Raw genomic sequence first — 18308 nt, forward strand, 5'->3', positions numbered from 1 at the left:
TCCAGCTAGCCACGCTCAAGAGAACGTGCGCGCGCCTGCCGGGGAAACACCCTCAGACCCCTAGAAACGCCCTCTACCCTCCACTCACCGCAGCCACAACGCCCCACTCCCCACAGACGGAGTGTTTAACCTTCCCAGGGAACCCCTTCACCCCTTCACACTCGGGCAATCCCCATCCCCACCCCAGGAGGTGGAGCCCCTCCCGGGGATTCCATCTCGACTCCCCCACAGGAGTCATCTCCACCAGCCAGGCGGCTTCTCCACCTCCTCGTTGTCGCCGCCGCTGCCGCCGGGAGCCCCCACAGCTCCTCCCGCCCCCGCCGCCCCGTCACGGGTCCGTCAGCAGACCTGCCAGCCCCCACTGCCTCCTAGCCCTTAGGGCAGGGAGACCCCAGCCTGGGGGGTGGGTCCTAGGTCCTAGCTAGAAATAAATCCGACAGCTTCCCGCTCCAGGTGGGGTTCAAATCAAGACACAAGCCGCCTTCAGAGCCTCTGTACCCTGAGGGAAGCCGCGGAAGAAAGCGGGACTCCCTTCCCTCAGGCCCCCGGCCACCGACCCCCACAGACCTGAGGCGGCGGCTCGGGGATCTTCTCTCCCCGGGGAACAGGCGGTTCACATGGCCGCGCTCCGGGCGCCAGGAGGGGAGGGGACACGGCGGGGGAGGGGGTTCAGGGTCTGGGAAGGGGGAGGGGGACGCGGCTCAACCGCGGGGCCCGAGCTGAGCCAACATGGCCGGCAAGGGAGGAGGGAGCCGGAGCCGGAGGGGGCGGGGAAGCTGCTGCCGCGAGAGAGCCGCCCTCCGCGGCCTCCGCCGCTGTCGGGTCCTAGTGCCCGCAGCTCTGACTTCCCGACCCGGATCTGGGTCCTAGCGCCGCTACGTATCCTGCGCCCGGCCCTCTTTCCCACCTACCAGCTCCCTCCGCACCCGCCTCTCATTGAGGGCGGTAGTCTCGCTTCATACAGGTTAAACGGAAAGTCGTCCATGGTTCTAAGGTTAACCTGGGCCATATTTCTAGGACCAAAGTCATGTGCCACTCTCCTAACGCGAGGTGAGGGGTGGGGTGGGGTCTGGGAGATAATTTCGGGCAGTTATATCCCAGTCTAGGTAGTGGAAAAGTTCAAATGTGGAAGCAGAAAGGTTAGGGCGCGATTGAGTCCTGGTAAAGGGGAGGAGAAGCCACCCACTCACCTGTCCCGTGGGGGCAGCCTGGTCCTGCCTGGATCACCGCGACATCTGCAGGGCCCTGGACGTTGGGAAGATTCCTGTGCATGGGAAAAGGAGACTTGGCTCTGGGGCCTGGCAGGGAAGACCAGAGTCTGGCCTAAGCACGGTCAGAGGGTCAGGGAATGGGAAAAATGACCAGCAAATAAGATGCCCCAAATGTCCACCTCTTATGGAGGCTGTAGTTCCATTACTTTTTCTGATAGGGTTATATAACTGTATGAAACCTGAGAACAAGAGGAAAATCTAGTAGAGAACTTGAGCTTGTCACCTAAAATGTCTATTGCAGGAACAGTATCATAAGATGTTAGAGCTTAGAGAACTTCTAGTTCAACCTTGTTTGTCAGATGAAGAAACTAAGGCCCAGAGAGGTTAACCAACTTCTTCAAGGTCAAAACAGTGGATAAAATGAGACTAAAAAATCAGGTTTCCTTTGCCTGAAACTCACCAGACTTTGCAGGCTTCAAGATAATTCCCATTCAATTTAATGCAGTGCACTTCTATTGCACTGAATATTCTGGAAGAACAAAGACAGAGCTACGATCAGAAATTCTGCTAGGTTGTGGGGCGGGGGGAGATCAATAGATATCCTTTCCTCTGGGGGTCTGGGAGAAAAAGAGATCCGAAAACTGGGTGAGGACAGGGTGAGGCGAGGCCAAAGTCATCAGTCTAGATTGGATTTCACTACTCCACCTCCCCACTACAAACGGTTCAGGGAGGGTATGAAGGAAGCTATCTTCAGTAAAGCTCCACAAACTGAGTGGGCCAGAGGGCGGGAAGAATAAGAAGGGAAAGAAAATTTTGCTCTCCCTCTTCTGAGATAAGTAGATTAAGGGGTAAAAAAAAAAAAAAAAAAAAAAAAAAACAGGTAGAAACCCTTCTCTCCTTTCAGTTAGAACAGATTTCATAGGTCATCGTGGACAAAAAATAAAGACAACAGTCTGCTAACTAACCTCAAGTCCCCGACTGAGCAGGTGCCACTCAGGAAACCTCTGCTTAAAGAATTTCCCCTTCCAGGCTCAAAATAAAGGCAGGTGGAGAAGAGAGCTCAGGGTATGAAACTGGTTCTTGAAGGGCAGAAAGAGAGAACTGGTATCCTTTTTTTTTTTTTTCCCCTTTTTCCAGGGCAGATGAAGGAGAATCTTCCTACCTCCGGTAGGGCTGGCCACTCGGAGGCCGGGAAGGCAAAGGAGGAGTCTGTGCCAGTCAGACGGGTGTAGCCACGCCCCCTCCCCCGCCCCCACCACACACCCACACACACCCACCCGCTGGCTCCACTCTGCGCAGGAAGAGCCGGTTACTCTTGTGCCCCACAGACTGCCCCCACCACTTCCGAGCCCTGGGCCTTGTCTCCAGGGCAACGTATGTTGGCTAGGAGGGGGTCACCTGGGATTAGTAAAGAAAATGGAGCAAGAGCCATTCTACAATCACCTTCATCCCTGAATAAGGCCTCTCCTTTTCATCCCATCTAAATAGGGTTCTTTGCTGTTTGAGGAAAACATGAGGGTGGGATACCAATATGCCTAACAGCTGGGTGTTTACTTCTTGCCAGGAGCCACCCCAGGCAGCAGCTGTGCTTCTCCCCTGATACAGACAACAGAGGGCAGACTGACCCCATATGTCCCCAAACATTCCACAATCCCATCAGATATGGCTGCTCACCCATCCTGCCTCGCTTTAAGAAGCTAGTAGAAAGGGGAAGGGGCAAATGGTCATTTTTCAGCAACTTGTGAGACGAGTGTCTAGGGAATAGACTGAACCTCTCCAAGCCAGGCCAGTGGGCGGGTAATGAGGAGAATGGGGTGGGAGAAATTAGCACCTGCTCCCCTTTTCTCACCCTCCCTGTTCTTGTTGCACCACCCTGACTCAGGGGTCAGCTGCCAGTGCCTGGCTCCACTGTGAAGCCAGATGGCTCGGGCTGGGAGGGGGAAGAGAGAGAAAGGGAGAGAAAAAAGGGATTCGTTTGCATCCCTCTTCCTCCCCTCTCCCCCTCTAGATACTCCTGGCATCCAACCTCAGACACCACTGCTGATCACCTTCCCTCAGCTCTCCCCCAGGACCATTAAACAAGATGCAGAAGAGTCTGAAGCAAACCCTGACACTCCGTCCACCAATTCTGGTGTGGCAAGCGAGAGCACAAGGGAGAGAAGGAGCAGAGCTAGGGGCACAGCTGGACTTGGGGAGAGGGGCTCCCCAGTGGAGATGCCTCAGGGGAGGGTAATTATTAAATATCTCCTTTCCTTTCTCCCCCCCCTTCTCCACCCTCACTCACTCTTTAAATGGATCATACAGTTAATAGGGTGTAGCAGGGAGACTGCCCTCACCTTCTGTAACCATTCCAACTGCCCCCCCCCCCAGGTTAATACAAAACAGTCTCCTCTACTTCTGTTTTGGGGAGGCTAGACTCCTCCATACCACATCAGAAGTATCATAACCCCTCCTCTTCTTCCCTCCAAGGAGATGTATGCTCTCTCAGACTCAAAGCCCAGTCTGTTTCTGAACTTCCCTAATGGGCTTATCCAAGGTGGTCCTAGGAAGGGACATCTAATTTCCCTGGGGGTGGGTGCTCCCTTTGCATCTGAATAGAGGTTAGGTTTGCCCCTCTCCCCCTTCCCCCAACAGCCCCTTAAACCCAGAATCATAACATTCTGCAGCCGCCCCTCCCCACCTCCCTGATTCTGGGGGAGGAGCATTCCTAGACTGGACCAGCCCACCCCACCGAGTGTAGAGCGGGTCCCAGCAGGGCTCGGTTGGCGGGTGCTGAGGTCGGACCCCCAAACTTAGGGAGAGGTGGGGCGGGGTAAGGGCTACGGAAAAGCTTTAGATAGGACTTAGTTGAACTTGAAGGACTGAGAGGAGCGGGGCCCGGTAGTGACAGTAGTTTACGCAGGCCCTGCCCCCCTTACTGTGGGGAAGGAGGGGAGTTGGGGTGGCGGTTATTCCCCCTCCCATTGGAGGTTAGGATGGCGTGGGAAAGTGCTGGTTCCAGAGGGGAGGAGGCGAAACCCGGACCGCGGGAGATTTTTCTGGCGAGGAAGGCGCGGGGGAGGGGGAGATCCTGCGCTCAGAACAGGATGGGTACCCGGGAGAGGATGGCGGAGAGGCTTGAGAAGCCTCCGGATTCCGGTAGCAGAGGACCGGGGAGAAATGGGCGAGTAGATAGTGCAAGGGAGAGAGGAAGGGCAGCTACCGCGGGTCGAGGGGGTGGGTGGGTGGGAGGAGGGTCAGATCCTGAATCCCGGGGTAGGGGATCGCGGGGAAGGCCCGCCCGGGGACTCCGGGGCGGGAGGTTGCAGCCGGGCCTCACCTGGAGCAGGGCCCCGCCGCGGGCGGCAACGGCGGCGGAGGCGCAGGTGGCCGAGCCCGGCGGCGGCGGCGGCGCCTCCTACCACAGCCCCGGGCCGGTGGCGGCGGCGGTGGAGGGGGGGAGGTGGCGCTTAAAGGGGCAGGAGCTGCTGGGGTGAGGACAGGCGCTCTAGGAGGACTGTCGCGAAGGATCCGTTGGGGGAGGGGGAAGCGGGTGGCGTCTCCTAGGGGCCAGAACCAGGAAGGATCCCAGATGGAGGAAGAGAACAGATCCCAGGAAGAGACAGAAACTTCTGCGGTGGGGTGGGGCTGAGGGAGGTGGTGGGTCCGACCTGGATGGCACTAGAGAGCTCTGCCTGCGCTCCCAGGGCACCGACAAAGACCTCTTCACAAAGGAAGGCCGGGAAGGCAGGGAGAGCAACAAGGACGCCACGAAAGCTTGGAGAGGACGGAGAAGAAACGCAAGGCCAAGCCTGCTGGGGGTTACGCACAGCGTCCTACTAGGTGAACAGGTTCCCCATGTTTCAGCTCCTCAGGGCCCCATTCCTTACAGCTGTGGAAAGACACAGCCTCCTTCCCCCAACACAGCCCAAGTTTAAAACCCTCTGGAATCAGGAACCCATGATGGCAAAGACCTCCTAGTCTTCTCAACCTCAATCCCGCCTCTCAGTGACCTCAGAGATTGATGTGTGGGGGGCCGCCAATAGCAGCCCTAATGAGTGAGGCTGATGGGGAACCGTGAGAATTGGCTTTATTTTAATTCAGTTTTCCCCCAGCCACCACCACCCTTTGCAGCAACCTCTGGGGCAACAGGAAGCAGCTGCTCAGTGCACCCCCACCTGGTGGTGGGTTGGGTGGGGGAGGAGGGAAGACAGGGACTTAGGCCCAGGAAGAAAACTAGGGGAGAGGAAGCACCCTAAAGACCATGGAACACAACCAAAAGTGAGCTTTACTGCCGGGGGCGGGGAAGGGAGCTAGTAGTGAGTATTGTAGAATATTACATTGACTGTCAGCAGCTTAGAAAGGGACAATCGAGGGGCAATACTCCGCGGGCAAGGGGAGACTGCTGACCTAAGGTGCAGAGTCTCAAGCTCTTTCTTAGTGCTCAAGCTTGCCAGTACTTAAGATCCCAGGGTCAGCAGCCTTTCTGGCTGAGTCCTGTGCCCCCTATGGCCCCGTTTCCCCTCCTTTACTCCCCAAAAGAGCAAAGGTTAGGCCACACCCCTGCTGAGTCAGCCGAGGAGGGAGCTAGGCATCCCTTAGACCTTCCCGGGGGCTGGTCCCTATACTCACCCATGTCAGGCTTGCCAGGCTCCAGGGCTGGGCCCACCCAGCTCCTCACTGTCCTTGGGTCCCCCTTCACGTGAAGGCTGGCGTTAGATCCTCCCAAATTGTGAGCTGGGAACTAGCAAGAATCAAAAAGCCAATGTGTGCTTCCTGCGAACCACAGCCTGAACTGCTGTTGGGTGATGTCCCCGTGTGACAGACTAGGGTGGAGGGGGGGAGGAGGGAAAGGCGGGGCTTTCTCTGGGTGGAGATAGGGAGGAGGCTAGGACAGGGCAAACCAGGAGAAACATGGAGGAAGGTTACATCTGTTGACACTCCAGTGGCATGGGGGAAGGAAATAATTGCAGCTGGTGAGAGGGTGAAGGTTCTTGATAAGTACTGAGGGATTTAAATGTGTGCGGCAAGGGGGCAGGAGGATGCAAACAACCTTTTGGATCACAGTTCCCAGGTCTGCATCTGGGTGATGAGGCAAAGCAAATCAGAAAGTGCTGACCCATTCCCTGGGACTTTCTCCACCAGCTTCTCATCCACATCAGTCAGGACCAAGAGGAAGTGCCCCCACCCTTTTAACTCAGCATTTCCCCAAATCCATGATCTTCTGTGAGCAAACTACCTAGCACAGACAGCTTAGGGGCTCCACCTTCCGTCCAGATCATGACACGGGAAAGCCTGCTGCCAAGGACGTCATAGGCAGACAGGAAGAAGCTTAGAGGCCCCTACTCCACCCCCCAGTGCCTCTCCCAAGGCCCCTCCCCAACCTTCAGCCCCCAGGGGCCTCGGAATGGGGAGTTCAGTTTGTCTCCGCCCTGCTTCTAAGCAGGCAAAGCTTGAATGCCTTAGGAGGCGGAGCATATAGTTGCAGACTCCTCAGGACAAAAGCCCTGGCTGATTTGTAAACAGTCATTAGCTGAGAACCATATCCCAGCAAATGGCCTTCACGGATTTCAAAATGGTGAGATTAGAGCTCTTGCGACTGCCTCGAGTCCTCCCACCTGAGGGCAGTAAAATGAGTCTGAACCCCAAAAAACCAAGCCAATTCTCACAGTGACCCAATAGGACAGAGCAGAACTGTGCCATAGGCTTTCCAAGGCTGTTATCTTTATGGAAGCCAACTGCCACATCTTTCTCCCATGGAGCATCTGGTGGGTTCAAACTGCTGACCTTTTTGATAGGAGCCAAGTGCTTTAACCCCAATGCCACCAGGGCTCCTTAAAGAACACTTGTTTGTCATTAGGTGCCGTAGAGTCACTTCCAACTCATAGCGACCCTATAGAACAGAGAACTGCCCCATACAGTTTCAAAGGGGCAGCTGGTCAATTTGAACTGCCAGCCTTTTGGTTAGCAGCCTCTTAACCACTACTGTCACCAGGGCTCCCTTAGAGGCACCAAATGGCAATCTTGTACCATAGTACACACTTGTTTTGAACTGAAATGGTGGTTATTTTTATGAATGCTTCTAACCCTGCACCTCTTAGCAGGCTAAAAGGGAAAAGGATCTAATTCCATTTAGTTCAGATGCCCAAACCCAGCTAACCTGAAAATTGTTAATCCCCTGTATCTTTCCTAAACTTTTATAAAGGTTAGCAGAGCTCAGGCTAGGCCATGGCCTGGTGTAGCCTGAAGAAATTATATGCACTGATTAGCCCTGACTTGTCATGGAATAAGTTAGTCTTAAATCCCACCTATTTCTTCCCAACATGCCCTTCTCAGAAATCCCATCAACCTTTGCTTATTCACCAGGAAGTAGAAATATTTAAGAGACAAGAAAATCAATTTACTTTTAAGGGGGTCAAACCTTAGCCCTACTATTAAAATATTACCCACAGAAAAGCCTCACAAAACCTACAGTTGTCTTTTAGTCCAAGAGAATGATTTTTTTGATGACCAAATTCATGGTCTACTTTGTGCTAAAAACTGTTTCTTGTGGCCACTCTAAAAATTTCACCGTCAAAAACTTCAGTGTTGGCTGTGTTGTCAATAAAGGAAAAGGAAATATTTAAGCATTTAGTGTATCTCCCCAGAAAAGCAGACAGATCTGAGGGATGTACATTTTATTGGAAACCTTAAATACTCTTTAGACAGAACACAACGTCTTCAAACAAGGCTCTCATGTGGCCTACACAGAAAACTGAAGCTTTTTGGATTTGGGGCAAGGAGATGAAGGGCATGGTGGACAGTATGCCCAAGGGACCCCCTCACGAATGCTCTTCAGCCAGCTTATCAGCTTTTGCCACAGCTTCTTCAATGGGTCCCACCATATAGAAGGCCTGCTCTGGGAGATGATCATATTCACCTAGATGGGGGGGGGGGGCAGAAAAAAAACTAATGAGAAGTGGAGGGATGTCAGTTTTCTGCAGTATATACACACATATATCTCATCCATTAAGGCTAAGGGTCGGAATGAGATGAATTCACATCATCTAATAAATCTCAATGCCCCCCCTCCCCAAAATCAAATTTACCCGGACACATGACACAGTATGAATTAAGAATAGTCTGGAGCCAGGCAATCTAGGTTACAAACTCTCGCTCTCTACTTCGGTTGTGTGGCATCAGGATGGTTATGCAAACTTCTCTGTCCTCATTTGCAAAGTAAGACAATAGTGCTTATAAGGTTGTTTTAATTCATTTTGAACACGCAGAAAACATTCAAGATTTAAATTTCGGCTTCTCTGCCATTCTACGTTCACCTTTGTACTCAAACTCTCACCTGCTAAAATCTGCTGAAATCCTTTGATGGTCTCCTTCAGGGGTACCAGCTTCCCCAGGTGACCTGTGAAGACCTCAGCAACCTGGAATGGCTGAGACAAGAAACGCTGTATTTTCCTAGCACGGGACACAGTCAACTTGTCTTCCTCAGAGAGTTCATCCATGCCCAGGATAGCAATGATGTCCTGAAGAGATTTGTAGTCCTTTGAGAAAAAAGAGGCCTGAGTAAATATTCACATTCCTTTAATTTGGACAAAAAAACTGATGGTTAATACCACTTTACATTCACACTGAGCTTTGTACAAAGCATGTTAGCACCTTAATTCTCAAGTGAGACAAGCTAGTAAGAGGGGAAATTACATACTCAAGAATCTTAAGGGCTCTCAGCCAATATCAGCAATTTGTTTCTTAGCCCGGTACTATTAGAAAAAACCTGGTTCCAAAGGTTAAGCACCTGGAAACCCAAGAGACCTCGTTAGTACTCACTGGAAACCGTGGGTCTCACCTTTCCTTTTCCCCAAGCAAATCACTGGGAAATACCTAGTACTAATAGCCCCCGGAGTCCTGGTGGTACAGTGGTTACGATCTTGGGCTGCTAACCAAAAGGTCGGCAGTTGGAATTCACCAGCCACTCCCTGGAAGCCCTATGGGGCAGTTCCACCCTATCCTATAGGGTCGCTATGAGTTGGAATGCCCCCAAATCCCCTCTTTATGATTTTATGGCCACTGATCTCACAAAGCAATACTCACCTGTAGTATCTTTTGCACCCCACGAGCAACATCATAATGCTCGCTGCCAACAATGTTGGGATCCATGATGCGAGAGGTGGAATCTAGAGGATCCACAGCTGGGTAGATGCCCAGCTCAGCGATAGCACGGGACAGCACAGTGGTAGCATCCAAATGAGCAAAGGTAGTGGCAGGAGCAGGGTCAGTCAAGTCATCAGCAGGCACATAGATAGCCTAAAGTGAACCAAGAATCCATGAAGAGCACCAGGAAGCAAAGTCATTCTACTCAAGCCATCCCCTTTTCTGACTACCTCTCCTCCATCATCTCTATCTTCTTAGCATTCAAAAGTCCACCTCTAAACAGTCCTTTTCACTCCTAGCACCTGCTAAGTGAGTTTATACATTATCTGGCCCCTCTCCAGGCTGTGATGGAAGAATTCTCATTGTCATTCCTTTTCACCATCCTACATTTCGGTCTCTTGTAATGGTACCCACTTTTAGAATTAAAACAAAACAAACTCCCCACACCCCACTAATAGCTATGGAAACAAATTATGGAAAGTTACTCTAATTTAGCCTCTTTTTTATATATACATACACACACACTATACATATTTGAAAATTTGTAGTATATTAACATAGTACATAAAGCTCACTTTCCATGGAGCTCCAGACTTCAGTTTTATGATCTAAATTTACATCCATATCCTCAATTATTTTTAATGAGTATAATTTAACCTTGTAGGGTCTTTGGCATGCCCATACTGAATTGTACACATTATTCTGGGGGAGTTCATGAACCTTAGGTTAAGATTCCATTTGAGACGTAAGTAACTAGGTTTTATGTCTCGCTCTACATGCTTTTATACAAATTAGACCTTCATCCATTTAATTTTTCTTACCTGTACAGAGGTGATAGATCCCTTCTTGGTGGTGGTGATTCTTTCCTGCATGGTACCCATGTCAGTAGCCAGGGTAGGCTGATAGCCCACAGCAGATGGGATTCTGCCCAATAAGGCAGACACCTTAACAACAAAAAAAGGAAGAACCAAGATCTTTGTATCTTTACCCTAATCTGCATTATTCCATAGAATGGTTAAATGAATCCTCTCAAGCCTTCTTCTTACCTCTGAGCCAGCCTGGGTGAAGCGGAAGATGTTATCAATAAACAGCAGTACATCTTGACCTTCTTGGTCTCTGAAGTATTCAGCCACAGTCAATCCAGTCAAAGCTACTCGTGCACGTGCACCAGGTGGTTCATTCATTTGACCATATACCAGTGCTACCTGTAGTAGTCGTATACCATCAGAAAACCTGGTAGAGGAGTATGGCAGCCAAATTCCCAAGGTCCCCAAATCAGTGAGAATACCTCTCTCAGAAGGTATCAACTGTTTTTGCTCCCAAGTTTCTTTTCCCTATTTGAAATGTGGTTCAAAACAACACACAAATAATATCTTATGTTACTGAGGCAAAATTCCTGTATAGGAAGGAAATAATACTTCTAAGTAAGTGAAAAGCACAAATATGGTTATCCAAGATAGGCATATGAACCACCTCCGAATCTCTGCCCAAAATTAGCTTTCAACTGATGGGACTATCTACCAAAAAGAAAGTCTGGAAACATAATCTAATATCAAAAAGAAAAAAAAAAAGTGCACTAGTATATTAGAAGTTGGGGAGAAACAATGACAAGCATTTCCACCGTAGGTCCTGGTAGGTTGTAGGTTCTAAAATAAGAACATAAAACATGGCTTCAGCTGGCAATACAGTCAACTGCAAGGGTTTCTTGGCACAACCAGCAACTACTATGTGGACACTGGCTCACCTTGGAAGTAGCATCTTTTAAGTTGATAACACCAGACTCAATCATTTCATGGTATAAGTCATTGCCCTCACGGGTCCTCTCACCAACACCAGCAAACACAGAGTAACCACCATGGGCTTTGGCGACATTGTTGATTAATTCCATGATCAGTACTGTCTTACCAACTCCAGCACCACCAAAAAGCCCTGGGAGAGATTGAGAAGAAAGAACAGTTAAGTTTTGCATTCCCAAACAAGCAAACTTCAAAGAAAATTTGATTCTATCTTTTCCCTTCTCAGGAATGGCATCTGGCTTCAGCAAACTCAGAAGAACGAAAGTCAGAAGCTACTCATCAGCAAGGGATAGACCCCAATACCCACATAATTTTTCCTTAACGTTAGGCTTGGAAAATATGTACCCACCACTAACATACCAATTTTGCCACCCTTGGCATAGGGAGCCAGCAAATCCACAACCTTGATACCAGTAACCAGAATTTCCTGCTCAACACTCATCTCCACAAACTCAGGAGCCTCAGCATGAATAGCAGCAAATCTGTTAAGGTAGGAGGAAAAAATCAGTGTATTTCCTTTGTTGAAAGTGACTGCTGACTAGTCTTAAAAGTTCCTCTCAAGTCCCACCCTTTACTCACTTTCTCACACTCCGCAACTCCCACATTCAACATTCTACATAAGTTGTCATCTCATCGGTATCTAGCCTGACTGTCCGCAACAAACAGAACTTCATTATCAGGAAGCAGTAATCTCACTGACAACTTTAACTGACAAAAATTTTTTTTACTGAGTCCTTACTTAACAGCATTTCTTCACACACCAAAAGGAAGCAGACCTGCAAGTTTCAGAAACTCCACAACTTAAGCCACTGATACTAAAACACTGTTAAATTAGAACTTCCAGCATCCTTAATTTCTTCAGAAGAAATTTCATTATGAGATTTTAATAACTGAACGAATCAGTGTTGTCAGTATTCTCTGCAGGGAAATTCTGCTCTACCAGGTGTCACCTTCATGTATAAAACTGTAAGAAAAAGCAGTCCCTTTGTGTAGAGATACGACAAGAGAAATACTCACTGTTTGGTTTTGATGGGACCTCTCTCATCAATAGGTTCTCCAATGACGTTCATGATTCTGCCTAAGGTCTCAGGACCAACAGGAATTTTGATTGGTGCACCAGAATCCAGGACTTTCTGGCCTCTAACCAAGCCTTCAGTACCATCCATAGCAATGGTCCTTACTGTACTTTCACCTGTTAGATGAAGGTACTGAAGTTATACATAAAAACAAGTTGGTTTCATTTTATTTAATGAACTGTAGCTGACATGAAAGACTACATCAACCAAGACTCCTTCTCAGAACCTAAATGTGGCTTCAGCAAATTCAGAAGAACGAAAGTCATTTTGGTTAAATCATCATAGAAGGGACACAGCTTGGTTTTTGGGATATCTGGGTTAAAAATCACTTTACTGTTCTTAACAAACTCTACTTACCCAAATGCTGAGCCACCTCCAAAACCAGCCTGGTCTCCCTGCCTTGCACTTCCAGGGCATTTAGGATGGGGGGCAGTCCCTCATCAAACTGGACGTCCACCACAGCACCGATGACCGCAACGATGCGCCCGGTGGCGACGCCTGCCTTTGGTGAAGGAGATGTTTGCGCCGCATAGTCTCTGCCTAAGGGACAAAGAGACAGCGGAAGGAGTTGGGGTGAGGACGGCTAAAGGAAATCGGGAGGCCCGACTTTATGCCATGAGGAGACGTGGATTCGGCCCAGGCCTGGCCTTCCGCTTGCACGGAAGGCGTGTCCAAAGGGACAGCCAAGCAGCAGCCCAGAAAGCGCCTGCAAGGCCTTCATTCTCATGCACCAACCCCCATTATTCGAGAGCTCGGTGCCTATTTCTTGGGAAGGTTTACGCACTTGCCCTCACTTTTTCGTCACACAGCGCCCTTCCCCCAATATGGGGTAATGAGGTCGAAGAACGGTCCCAAGGGCGACCTGTTCTTGTTCTCCCTCCATTAGAGGGCAGGGCGCTGCCCTTGGCATCCTTCTAGCACCAAGGATTCCTTAGGCCCGAGCGACAATCGGACCCTGGCTCAAGGTCATGGCGCGAAATTAGTCCAGGTCCTAGAGGGAGGCACTTACCAGGCTGGAGCGCTGCCGGGGCTGACCGCAGCAAGAGCTGGGCTTGGGGCAGCGACGCTGACGGGCTGAGTCCCCGCAAGGCCCCAGAGACCGAAGCAGCGGCAGCACGACCCACAAGCCCCAACATGGCGGCGACTGGGTGGTGACTGAGCCCCACAGCTGCCTCCGCCGCCAACTCCCCGGCAGTTAGGGCGAGGTCTAGTCTACTGTAGGCATGTCTATTGGAGGAATTTGCTGCTCATCATTGTCAACGCTGCTTCTATAGGTTAGTAAATTATCATACTCTCATCCGTTGGTTAGAAAGAGTGCTAATCTGCGATTCCTTTTTTTCATTGGATAATGTCAAGCTAGGGGCAACCCTCTGAGCCTCCAAACATAATTGGACCATAGAGATGTCAGTTGGAGAGAGTGCTTGACGGAACTGCATTTAGTAAAGAGGCCGAGTTCCTGTTGGGAAGCACGTGGGCTGTCTTTGGCTGTCCTTGGGCTTTCTGCTTAGATTAGGACCTTGAGCTGGTTTAACTATTACGGAGGGGAGGGGAGGGGAGGACGCGGGTGAGGGAGGTGGTAGCGTCATGAAGCATCACCGAGGGTGACCTTGACGGAGCCTGGAGCCTTCTCTAGAGTCAAACCACGGTTTTTGTTTTGTAGTGAAATTGGAAACTTCCGGGCGGTTTAGCAAGTTAGGGACCCCAGCAGAATCTTTATTACTTCGTTACTATATAATGTAACCAGTCATTTAGCAAATGTGTGATAGGCATTGAGGAAACAAATAAGACTCAAGGCCTTTTAATGAGAGACAGGTGAGCAAAGAATGCAACTAAGTGTGATGGGCCTTAGTTTCCACCCCCCTCAAAAAAAAAAAAAAAAACAAAAACACCCCGTTGACGTGGAGTGGAATCGATTCCAACTCATAGCGACCATATAGGACAGATGGTTTCGACAGTTATATTCTGTCCTATCGACTCGACAGCACTGGGTGGGTTTTGATAGGGTTTCGATGGCGCCGGGTTTTTTGCGGGGGGGGGCTGGGTACAGGGTTTCCAGGGAGCAGCTGGTAGATTCCAACTGCCGACGTTTTGGTTAGCAGCCTAGCGCTTAAACCCTGCACGCCTCCAGGGCTGTGGGCCCCTAGTTAGTGTAGAATAAAATGGGGGCACGAGGGAGGTGGTAATTGAAGCAATACTGATTGACCTGTTAGAAATGTGAATAGAAATTCCCAGGGTAAAGAAAGAACAAAGAGCGTTTATTTCAAGCACACGTTTTGCATGAAACTTCATGTTCCTTTTGTGGAACTGCGGGTTGGTTAGAGGTAAGGAAGGTAAGAATGAGGGTAGTAAAGAAATGAGACTAGAATAAGAGGCAGGAGCCAAATCTTAAAGGACTTTAGGTGGGAGTGGGGGCCAGGCAGGGGTAGGTGTGTGGAAGTGTTCCTTTCACATAAAAATAAAAAAAAAAATCACATAGGAGTATGGAAAATCACAATAAACAGGACATCTTTTTCTATAGTACTGATTTTATTCCAAGATGTTTGGGAGCAGGGGGAAATCCTTAATCTTCCTATTAGGAGAAACGTGAATATATAAAATAGTGAGTCTGTATCTCCAGACTTTCTCCAACTAGGCCCCATTAACTAATTTTTTTGCATGATAGTGTTTGGCAGTGGGGAGCTATAGGGAAGATAATGTTAAATTTGAAGTGCCTATGGTAATCCTGCATAATAAGAGGGAAGGAATCCAAGAAAACAGCAACATGTAAGGAGCAGGTAGAAAAAAAGGAACCAAAAAAGAACTGAGCAGAGAAGTGAGAATATAGCATTTAGAATCAAGGAAGGAAAATGTCAAGGAGAACGTGGTCAACAATAACAATCACGTAAAGATCCTGTAAAATGAGGGCTGGAAAGAATTGGGTTTGGCAAGTAGGAATTTATTCAGTGGTGGAATAGGGTCAAAGGTAATTTCAGTGGGCTGAATCAAAACACGGGGTATCCATTTTTTATTCATGGCCTGTGTCCTTACCATTACACAGGGCAGCATCTGAGTTAACAAACAAAAAACAAACCTGTTGCTTTGCCATTGAGTCAGTTCTGACTCATGGAGACCCGTTATGTATCAGTGTAGAACTGTGCTCCATAGGGCTTTCTTGGCTATAATCTTTTACGGAAGCAGATCACCAGGCCTTTCTTTTGCAGCATCACTGGATGGGTTCAAAGGCCAACCTTGAGGCTAGTAACCCATTGAGGTCAAGTCAATTCCAACTCCCAGTGACCTTATAGAAGCGGCTGGTGGATTCAAACTGCTGACTTTTTCTTAGTTAACAAATAGATACCCATATATTTCACATGCCTTCTGGGTCCTCACTATTAGAGCTGAAGTTTCTCTAAATAGACTAGAGTACTTAAGAGTACTGCCACTGGAGCCAGACTGGTTAAATTTTGTCTTTACCACTTACTACCTGTGTATTGGGCAAATTATTTAGTCTTCCCGTACAGCAGTTTCCTCGTCTATAAAATGAGGATGATCTCACAGGATTGTTTTGAGGATGAGTAGATTATATGAAAGAAGCACTTAGAAGTGTCTGGCACTTAGCACTATATATGCTTTTAGCTATTATTTTTACTTACTCTTGAATTACTATTAAGATCTCGTTCAATCCATTCATCAGTTTGTGCATCTCAAGCATTGAATGAGCAGAGTCAGATCTATTGTGCTCTCAAAAACATAATAAAGAACAAATACTGTTTGGGATTATTTTTACTCTACAAAGAATCAGCTGCTTTAAAAAAGGAATCTTAGAAAAAGAACCCTTTGTGTTTCAATGTAAACTAGTCATTTGTGAGCGTTTATTCCTTATCCATGGCCTTAACCGTTTCTGACGTAAAAAAAGGATAATTTTATATTGAAGCCAAGGAGATCCAAGTGTTTCTCCCCTTTTGCTTCATCAAGACTTAATCTTGAGAACTTTGGTATTGTACCACCACTTTTGGCCTTGGCCAAATTGGAGTGTTATTAACCATAAAACATATTTACACTGACACTTGACTTAACCTGGATTTCAAAGGAAATACTTTCACATGAATTTCCAGGTAACTGAAGCTCATCACTTTTCAAAATGTTATCACATATATCTTTGCCCTGTTAGTGGACTAGCAAGTAATTTAACTTCTTGAACATTTGAGTTATTCATTAAGCAAATGTTTGTATCACATTGCAATGCTAGATGCTTTCAGTGTCACCGAAGTGGGTGTACAGAGCTATTTCTCCATAATGAGACCATTATGCTAGAGTTTGTGAGCTTTTAATTTTTCCTACTCCTTCGTTGACAATGATTGACCTCAGCAACTTCTCCTCCCCCTCTTCTGAAACCATAGCCTGTTAAAAGTTTATTAAGAAAACGTTCTACATCCCACTTTGGTGAGTGATGAGTGGGGTCTCAAAAGCTAGCAAGGGGCCATCTAATCTACATCAGTTGGTCCCGACCCACTTGGAGCCAAGTAAAATGAAGAACACCAAAGACACAAGGAAAAAATTAGCCCAAAGAACAAAAAGGGCCACATAAACCAGAGACTCCATCAACCCAAGACCAAAAGGACTAGATGGTGCCCAGCTACCACCAATGACTGCCCTGATTGGGAACACAACAGACAGTCCCTGATAGAGCATGAAAAAAGTGAGATGGAGAACTCCAATTCCAGTGAAAAGACCAGACTTAATGGTCTGACTGAGACTGGAGGAACCCCAGAAGACTTGGCCCCCAGACTGTCTGTTAACCCAGGACTAAAACTTTCCCGAAGCCAACTCTTCAGACAAAGATTAGACTGGACTATAAGACATAAAACGATACTTGTGAAGAGTGTGCTTCTTAGTTCAAGTAGATACAAGAGACTAAATGTGCAGCTTCTGCCCGGAGGCAAGGTGAGAAGGCGAAAGGAACCGGAGCTGGTTGAATAGACATGGGAAATCCATGGCGGAAAGAGAGGAGTGTACTGACAATTATAGGGGTAGCAACTAGGGTTGCATAACAATGTGTATATAAATTTTTGTATGAGAAACTAACTTGAGCTGTAAACTTTCATTTAAAGCACAATTAAAAAAAAAAAAAAACTTTCCAAACTACCACATAGTGATAACAATTGTCATTTTAGGAGTTGCATAATATTCTAGCCAAGTATTTAATTGTGCCATAATTCAGCAAATCATTCCCTTTCTATTGGACGTTTAAGCAGTTTCTGTATTTTTAGTTGCTTAAGAACTTGGTATATTAAAAAAAAAAAAGGATAACCTGTTAAATTTATAAGTAATGCTGTCTAAAATAAGTTGATTAGCTTAGATTAAGATAGGTCTTAAGTCATTCTGAACAAATAATGTCATTTTAGAGTCCTACTTCATATTTCTTGATTGAAACCCAGTTTAATTCTCAGGTGGTAGTTTAGATGTCACCTTGAAGACTAAGGTGCACCTGAGCCAAGCTATGGTATTTTCAATCACATCATATGCATGTGAAAGTTGAACAATGAATAAGGAAGACCGAAGAATTGACGCCTTTGAATTGTGTTGGCGAAGAATACTGAATATACCATGGAGTGCTGAAGGAACGAATAAATCTGTCTTGGAAGAAGTACAGCCAGAATGCTCCTTAGAAGCGAGGATGGCGAGACTGCATCCTACATACTTTGGACATGTTGTCAGGAGGGATCAGTCCCTGGAGAAGGACATCATGCTTGGCAGAGTACAGGGTCAGCAGAAAAGTGGAAGACCCTCAATGAGGTGCATTGACACAGTGGCTGCAACAATGAGCTCAAGCGTAACAATTGTGAGGATGGCTCAGGACGAGGCAGTGTTTCGTTCTGTTGTGCCTAGGGTCGCTATGACTCGGAACTGACTCAATGGTACCTAACAACAAACAACAATTTTATCTAAAATGTAAGTTATTTTTCATGGGACAAAGAAACCAGGTAGACCTTTTTTTTTTTAAGGAGATATTAATTCCAAATGGCTACACCCTGTAAGTTATGACTGAAAACCTCACCAATTTTGTCTTAAGAGGGTATTGCATTTTCCACCAACTATACCTCTCTTTATTGGGAACCCTG

At 47.8% G+C, this 18308-nt stretch overlaps 2 protein-coding genes and 2 non-coding genes across 9 annotated transcripts in view; all 4 read right to left on the reverse strand.

The window, feature by feature from the left end:
• The window catches only part of BAZ2A (bromodomain adjacent to zinc finger domain 2A), a 32963-nt gene extending 26969 nt beyond the window's left edge, over positions 1-5994 (reverse strand). The window contains exons 1-3 of one of the 6 annotated variants that reach the window (XM_049883587.1): positions 5823-5994; positions 1672-1740; positions 1191-1264 (exon numbers count right to left, since the gene is read on the reverse strand). Coding sequence is in view for 1 of the 6 variants with exons in the window: in XM_049883586.1 (XP_049739543.1) it covers positions 5823-5826 (4 nt within the window). In the remaining 5 variants the exon portion in view is untranslated. Of the gene's footprint in view, positions 1-567; positions 1156-1190; positions 1265-1671; positions 1741-4530; positions 4792-5822 lie in introns of those variants that run through there. The other 5 variants (XM_049883588.1, XM_049883590.1, XM_049883591.1 and 2 more) reach the window with 5 other exon arrangements.
• A 1858-nt stretch (positions 5995-7852) lies between these two features.
• On the reverse strand, positions 7853-13377 carry ATP5F1B (ATP synthase F1 subunit beta). The gene is made up of 10 exons (XM_049883607.1): positions 13217-13377; positions 12565-12747; positions 12149-12323; positions 11492-11613; positions 11080-11264; positions 10382-10540; positions 10157-10279; positions 9276-9488; positions 8527-8728; positions 7853-8109 (listed from the first exon to the last, which is right to left on the reverse strand). Exons 1-10 carry the CDS (start codon positions 13341-13343, stop codon positions 8012-8014), a joined length of 1587 nt encoding a protein of 528 aa, XP_049739564.1. The 5' UTR covers positions 13344-13377; the 3' UTR covers positions 7853-8011.
• LOC126076592 (small nucleolar RNA SNORD59) lies at positions 11349-11419 on the reverse strand. The gene has a single exon (XR_007517523.1). It is a non-coding gene; the product is annotated as a small nucleolar RNA SNORD59 (small nucleolar RNA).
• On the reverse strand, positions 12422-12496 carry LOC126076591 (small nucleolar RNA SNORD59). Its single transcript, XR_007517522.1, has one exon. It is a non-coding gene; the product is annotated as a small nucleolar RNA SNORD59 (small nucleolar RNA).
• Positions 13378-18308: the final 4931 nt, after the last annotated feature.

Source organism: Elephas maximus, chromosome 4, assembly GCF_024166365.1.
Source record: "Elephas maximus indicus isolate mEleMax1 chromosome 4, mEleMax1 primary haplotype, whole genome shotgun sequence".
In the NCBI taxonomy this organism is placed as follows: domain Eukaryota; kingdom Metazoa; phylum Chordata; class Mammalia; order Proboscidea; family Elephantidae; genus Elephas; species Elephas maximus.

Coding starts and splice junctions, on each gene's coding strand:
- ATP5F1B (XM_049883607.1), bottom strand. CDS start 13,343: ATGTTGGGGCTTGTGGGTCGTGCTGCCGCTGCTTCGGTCTCTGGGGCC. Junction 10,541..11,079: donor TAAAAGATGCTACTTCCAAG/GTGAGCCAGTGT, acceptor CGACTACTACAG/GTAGCACTGGTATATGGTCA. Junction 9,489..10,156: donor GATCTATCACCTCTGTACAG/GTAAGAAAAATT, acceptor GGTTCACTTTAG/GCTATCTATGTGCCTGCTGA.